Genomic DNA, 7,875 nt, shown 5'->3' with positions numbered 1-7,875 from the left:
GAGAGAGAGAGAGAGAGAGAGAAAACAGTGGCAGTATTTTAACACAACCTATCTCTACAGAAAACATGCATCATTCAATTGAGCATGTGAATTCATACCTGTTGTCTGTTGGAGTTCTAAGAGAGCTTTGATTGTTGAAGTAGCTGATTGTGATTCACTGGATACATCCTGATATATTATGGTGGGGCTAGTCTCCATTGCAATCTCATGTTCTGACCAATCCTGACGCCGGGAAGCAATTACATGAACTACAGGTTGGGAATCTGTTTTATATTAGTTAAAGAAAAAAAAAAACCTATAAACAAAGTTTCTCTTTAAAATAAAACAATTTGTTTTTATCGTTGTTGCCTTACTTTTGCATATACTGTAAACTTTCTGCTTTATTACCCCAAGAAAACTGTATACCCCCAGAGGCATACTCTTTCACTTCTGAATTTTTTTTCAGTTAATTAATTTCACAACTAAACATGTAGGTGTCAGAATTTGTGTTTGGCCCTCAAGATAAAAAGAAGCTCACAGAATAATCAGAGGATGTTTAAGAAGTACAGTCTGGCTGGGGAGATTAACATGTAAAAAAGTACAATTCAATGCAATAATTTACATAAATAGATATGCATTTGTGTAGATGGATGAGTTTTATGTATAGTAACAACAAAATGTTAAGAGTCTTATTTTCCCCAATGCACTGAAAATGTACTCTGTGCTATAGCCTGACCATTCAGTCAACACTTACTGGAGCAGTGAATTACTGAAAGAAAATGTTGTCCACTGAATAGCAAAAAAGGATCTAGAAACTGCATGATGTAACAGGACAAGTGTAATATTTAGAGGTCAATGTCAGAGTTACAGATCAAATTCTATCAACAAGCTGATTCTTTGGAATTTAACTTCACTATTTCTAAAATAGGAACAATAAAATTAATTCACTGCCTTAGGATATTTGAGGATACAATGAAATGATACACAATTGTGTACTGCTGTTGAGCATGTTCTGAGAAATGCCTTATTACACAATTCTGTTATTGTGCGATCACAGCATGTGTTTACATAAACTTAGGTGGTATAATTTACCACACATATAAATTATATGGTATAGCCAATTGCTCTACTCTCATAATACAGTGCATTATTGACTAAAAAGTCATTATGTGGAGCGTAACTGTATGCAAATGAACCTTATAAACTATGAAAGACAACAGAAATGTCATTATTCTCTGAAAGTTCTCAATTCTAAGACTCTAATTCAAAACTTTATTATATTCATGATGTACAGGATATATACAAATACTAAATGTATATCAAATACAACATATTATGTATTGAGTTTTACATCTATAAAATGAACCCAGTTGAACTGGACTAGTACTTCCTAAACTCCTTTATCCAAGACAATACATGGGAAACTATGGAAAATATAAAGACATCTTGATTTCCTATACTCAAGTTTATATTATAATAGTAGAAAACAAAACGTATGGCTTTGTATCCTGGGATATACATCAAATGGCAAATAAAACATAGAAGGTAAAAAAAAACAAACACTCCTTTGAATTAGGTGGTTCCTAAAAATATCACAAAAGAATGAAAAGAAATCAAGTAGCCAAAACAAACAAAACAAAACAAAACAAAAACATAACAAACATCTAATCGTCAACACCCCCCCACACTGGAGATCAAACTTAGGACCTTGCACTTGCAAGGCAGGTGCAGTGCCACTGAGCTAAATCCCTGGCGCAATTCTCATATTTTTTGAAAGTCACAAACGAGTCTAAAGTGTTGGGGCAATGGGAACAGCTATTCTTTAAAAAAAACAAAATTAATATATCATAGATCTACAACTTTAAATACTATTAACAAATAGTATTTCTTTCCCTTAAACATTGAGTAAAATATAAGTCATATAAGGGATGTAAATTTCCATTAAACTTCTAAAAACATACAAAAGACTAAAAGATGCTATTCTGCAATTGCAAATGTCACGTAAAGCATGTAACAGTTTTTTATTCATTCTAAATAGACACGTAGAATTTAAATTTTAGAGAACTAATATTAGATAATCCTTACTTTTATATAATGTAAGCCCTCAAACTTAAGAAATTCTCATGATAAAGGAAAAGAATGATTTTGCAACTCAACTCTATGAGACACATTGAATAACCACAAGACAAGGATTCCAATTTTAGACATAAGGAAAAGAATCAGAGGAGCAACAGACTGTCATTCCAAATAATATCACCCTATGTCCCTTTTTGTTCATACTCAGAAAGAACAACTAACTGTCACCAAGTATATCATTGCAATAGCTATTATACAAAACTGGAGTATTAATCTAAGTTAAAATCATTCCTTGAATGATTCTCTCCTCTACTTTTGGTTTATGCATAGACCTCAATAAATCTACTGTCTATCAAGGCTGACACTGTGGTCAGAGTACAATGCCTGAAATACCAGGAGCCTGATCTCACTACTAGTACCATCTGTTTATATAGCCTGCATCCACTGAGACTTCCTTTACATCTCTTAAGGATGATGTCCTGCTGCCCCTCAGATCCTTTTTCCACTGGTCATTTAATAAATCTTTATAGGATACAAACTACAAAGTAAGTACCAGAAACATATACTTCAGTATTATATCCAAAGCCAGACTCAAGCCTCTCTATGTAAGACTACTTACTGTCTGTATTACCAAAAGCCTGTATCACACATCATACAATCTTAACACCTCTTAGTTAAAAGGAATCTTAAAGTTTATTAAATGCTATCATTAGCCCTATCACAATATCCCCACTTTTCTGGAAACTTCAACACCAAAGAACTCACTACTTTCTAAGACAGTATTGTTTCATTTCGCATAGCTAGGATAATTTGAAAGTGTTCTTACATTGAATAGAAACAGACCTTCCTGTCAATTTTACCCCAAAGTTCTAGTGTCCAAATATTCACAAATACAAATTATTTTCCCTCTTCTACACCACAGACCTCAAAAGAACTAACAACAGATCCTAGTTCTCTCTCCTTCAACCCAACCTACCCTCATTTTCTCTTCTCTGTGGTAAATATCTTGTTTCTCCCAACCATTCTTCATATATAATGATTTCAAGATGTCTTACACACCCAAACCACTTCTACACTGACCTAAGACATCTATATTACTTCTAAGGCATAATATCTACCTTCCCTCTCAAGGTCCTCACAATATCTAATTGCCTAGACAGAACCACCAAAAATGTTCCACAGAACATAAGTTTTTCAAGATGCTCTCCAAAAGAAAGGTTCCATGGTCAAGAGTTGGGAAACATTTTATATTATATTATATATTCTACTCTTCACTTTTCACAACACAAATGAATACATAATAACTCATAATAACTAAAAAGTTCTGCAAGAAGTATGTTTTACTTAATCTGGATTTATTCCTTACTTTGACCCATCAAGACCATGAATCTTCAGGTCCTAGAAACTGACTTGTGACTTACAGCAATGTCTTTATATTATGCATTTTATTCATTCATTCATTCATTCATCCATTCACTTGTTCATTTTATTTATGGATTTTTCACACAGGTTTCTTGAGGCTGCCCTTGAACCCAGTGGGTAGCCTCAAACTCATGGCGATCTTCTTGCCTCAGCCTCCAGAGAGCTGGGATTACAGGCATGCACTCTCGTATTTGCTTTATGTGCTGTTCCATTTTAAATCCCTATCCTTGATTTTGTCTGTGTTCTCTTGCACTTTACTTAATAAAATCTTGTATTTAATTGTGCCTTAAAAGCCTTTTAGAAATAAGGATGAATATAAATGATGAAATTTGTAATAGTCCAAAGCTATTCCACTTAAGAGGCCCACCGGGGTTAGTAGGAAATTCCAGGACAGAAATTACATTTTAGACTTAGGCAACAAAGACAAGTTTATAAGGCCAAAGCTTAACACATTCCCACTGGCTTGAAACACTGATGGTACATATATTACTATGCCATTGGATGGCTTTATTAATTTATTAGTAAAAATACCAATAAAAGTGATTAGGTCCATTTGTACCACCAGTGGTACTGGCACCCAAAGAACAGTCATGCACATACCACCTGGCAGGGAGACATTTTTCTTACTATTCTTGTAACTTTTCTGTAAATTTGAAATAATATCAAAAGAAAGTTATTTTAAAAAGACACCCAACAGGTATCTAAAAACTTTGAAAGGAGCAATGTAATGGAAATACTGCCATATATTATTTACATTCCCAATAGATATGTCTCTCTTTAATTTAAAAATCAGCAAGATCTGGGCCAGGGATTTAGCTCAGTGGTTCCACTGCCTGCCTCACAAGCGTAAGGTCCCGAGTTCAATCCCCAGTACTTTAAAAAAAAAAAAAAAAAAATCAGCATGATCTTTGACTGATCAGAATCTTAATACCTTTCTCTATAAATCACATATTTTCAGCCTGAACTTTGTAAGAATGTATTAAAGAGCTATACAAGGAGATGGTGAGAAGGAGCAAACAGATTATAAAAACTAGCTTTACAATTAACTATACAGTAGACAGGTCTGTTTTAAATAGTGAAAATTTCTGTTACAGAATGTTTAAAAATATATCAATGAAAAACACAAAACAAATATAATTAGATGAAGCCACACTTATCCTATTTTTATAATAAAAACTAAAATTTTAACTCATGGCATGTTTGGGGAATTATTAATTGGTTTACAGCTCCATGAGGAAAAGACTAGCAATTTCAAAGATAATCTGAGATCCTGTACCTACAGACAACTACATAGACATCCTCTATCAGCCCAGCTCATATGCCAAACATTTTGCCTCTCCTGTATAAAAATATTTGAGGAAAAAAGGGGTGGTAGTATTATTCAAGGAACTGTAGACTTAAAATTAAAAGAGAAAAAAAGCAATTAACCAGTTGAAGTAAGACTGGAATCTGTAAATATCAAATCAGTAAGCACAAAAAATGACTGAATAGGCATACTCTACTGTAACCAGCATAAATGTTGACATAACCAATGCAGAAGGATAAAGTGAATCTTAGCAAACTGATTCACAAAATAGTATAATCCTTAATAATATACTGAAAACTCTCTAAAATGTGCTATTTGTTAAAATCATTATTTGCATTTATGTTTCATTGATGAATTTTCAAAGACCATTTTAAATGCAACTTCTTTCATGAAACTCTTTCATTCCTCTCTTCAATTCACTATAAACTTTCAGCTTTTCATGTTTGTTTGTTGTCAATTCTTACACTGGAGTTGTATATGTTTTTTGTTTGTTTGTTTTTTCTTTTTACCTCTTGGTCTAGACTTTAAGCTTCCAGGAGGCAAGTACTATATAGGGTCCAGCATAATGCTTAATACATAAACTAATAAATAACTGTAAAATTGAATTAACAGAATAATCACCAATTTGATTATTATTAATCTGTAAGTCTCCACTGAAGAGTTAAAAATAATGAAGTGTTGTCAGGAACAGTGCCACATTACTATAATGAGAGCTACTCAGGAGGCCAAGGCTGGAGAATCTTGAGTTTTAAGTTTAGCCTGGACAACATGGCAAAATTCCAACTCAAAAAGATAAATAGGGAGAGCCATGCCTGCTCCCGACCCAGTCGCCATCGCTCAAGTGCCAGGAGGTAGCCTGGGCCCCGATCCACCACGGGAAGGAGAGCCACGCCTGCTCCCGACCCAGCCACCATCGCTCAAGCGCCAAGGTAGCCGCGCAGGCACCCTCAAACCCCCATAAGTCCCCCGCACCATACTCTCAGACCTGCTGTGTCAGTCTTTGGACCCACTCTGCAGAGGCAGAGGTGGTCATCAAGGGTATTTTTCTGAGTTCCCAACTATGAACATCTTTAAAGAAAGGGCGTGGGAAACCTGTAATAGAACGTTGTGGAGTTCAACCATTCAGAAGGTTGGGGAACTCAATCTGAGCCTTGCCGCCCGAGGTCAGTCAGCGTCATGGGGTTCAGCCATCAGCTAACTGAGACCAAGGGACTTGCAAACTTGCCCTGTCTGAGCCATTAAATGGTAAATACACTATATTGAAATGTTGTTCACTGCAGACATGTTCTGGACTGCTTCTTGATTTCAATTTAATTCAAATGATTTAAGGGTGATAGACTAGTAACTACCACAGGTGGTCAATGTCCAAGTTGTGCTTGATCTTAATGTGTTGCTGATTGTATCAGTTGGGATAAAGCATTGCGGATGATTTGATGAGTTGTTTCTCTGATGTTATGAAGATGAGAATGTCTGTGGGTCGTTAGAGACACAGAAGCTAGGGCGCAAATATATCAGGAAGATTTGGGTGATAACCCAGAGATTAAACCAAGGACAGTCCGACAACAAAAATAAAAATGAGAAAACACTTAAGCAAAACACAAGAACAGACTTCCAGTTCACCAATGGCAAACAGTAGGGCAAATGAGGATGAAAAGGCCAATAGTGAACCACCAGGACACCCTGAACTCAAAGCACAGGAAGTAACAAAACAGATCAATCAGGCTCTAGAAAAATTCAAAACAGAAATAATTTCCCAGCTAACCATAAAGATAGTGAGCAAAATGGAAGTCGTGATTCGAGACTCTAGAGCAGAAACTGACAAAAAAAATAGATGAGCTCAGGACCATGATAGAAGCCATGAAGGCCCAGCATAAGAAAGAAATGGAAAAAATAAATGCCCAACATAGGAAAGAAATGGAATCCATAAAACAGATTCAAACAGATATCCAGGAGATTAAACACTCCAATGAAAGTGTATGCAACAGAATAAAAGAATGCGAAGATAGGCTCTCAGATATAGAAGATAAGATTGCAGTCAGTACCACGAAAAGAGAGGTCTCTTAAAAACAGTAAGGGATCATGAGAAATCAATCCAACAACTCCTAGATGATGCAAAGAAGAATAACATAAGACTGATAGGAATCCATGAAGTAGCAGGAGAAAATACAAATGACTTAAAAAAGCTGTTTGCAGAATTAATGACAGAAAACTTCCCAAACAGAGGGGAAGAATTTGACATTCAGATAACTGAGGCATATAGGACCCCAACTAGCTACAATCAAAAAAAATCTACACCTAGACATATAATAATCAAGATCCCAGAAACCCAACAGAAGAACAAAATACTACAAGCAGTAAGAGAAAAGAAACAAATCACATACAAAGGAAAGCCCATCAGAATCAAAGCAGACTTTTCAACACAAACCCTTGGGGCAAGGAGAGCCTGGAATGAGATATTTCAAGTACTAAAAGAGAACAACCTCCAACCTAGACTGATGTATCCTGCAAAACTCTCTTTCCAAATGGATGGGGAAATAAGATGCTTCCATGACAAAGAACACCTGAGAAACTACATGAATACCAAACCAGCACTACAAGGAATTCTAAACAAGATCCTAGAAAAAGACAATGAAGGCAACAACATCATGAGGCCCAACAGAGTACATCAAATAGGCAAGGCAAGAAATTAAAAGAAGGTGAAAAAGTAAAAAGAGTCAACAAAAGGCCAATAACATGTCAATAATAAGTCAGTACATATCAGTTATAACCAGCAATGTGAATGGCCTCAACTCAACAATCAAGAGAACTAGACTGGCAAATGGAATAAGAAGCAAAATCCAACAATATGTTGTATACAAGAAACACACCTAAAGTCTTTTCCTATACCAATGTCTTCCAGAGTTCTGCCTAACTTACTTTCCAGCAAGTTTAATGTTTCTGTTTTAATATTTAGATCTTTAATCCATTTGGATTTTAATTTAGTGCATGGCGAAAGATAAGGGTCTAATTTTAATCTGTGACAGGTTGATATCCAGTTTTTCCAACACCATTTATTAAAGAGGCTATCTTTCCTCCACTGAGGATGGTGAGCT

General features: G+C 35.4%; 1 protein-coding gene across 11 annotated transcripts in view; it reads right to left on the bottom strand.

Moving 5' to 3' along the window:
* Positions 1 to 7,875, bottom strand: part of Emsy (EMSY transcriptional repressor, BRCA2 interacting) — a 90,720-nt gene that overhangs the window by 15,289 nt on the left and 67,556 nt on the right. For all 11 annotated transcript variants that reach the window (XM_010613040.3, XM_010612974.3, XM_010613250.3 and 8 more), the window contains one exon: positions 99 to 263. In XM_010613040.3, coding sequence (XP_010611342.1) covers positions 99 to 263 — 165 coding nt within the window. The remainder of the gene's footprint in view (positions 1 to 98; positions 264 to 7,875) is intronic.

Source organism: Fukomys damarensis, unplaced genomic scaffold, assembly GCF_012274545.1.
Source record: "Fukomys damarensis isolate Sample0158 unplaced genomic scaffold, DMR_v1.0_HiC HiC_scaffold_16, whole genome shotgun sequence".
NCBI classification, from domain to species: domain Eukaryota; kingdom Metazoa; phylum Chordata; class Mammalia; order Rodentia; family Bathyergidae; genus Fukomys; species Fukomys damarensis.
This window is presented reverse-complemented; position numbering and strand designations above follow the sequence as displayed.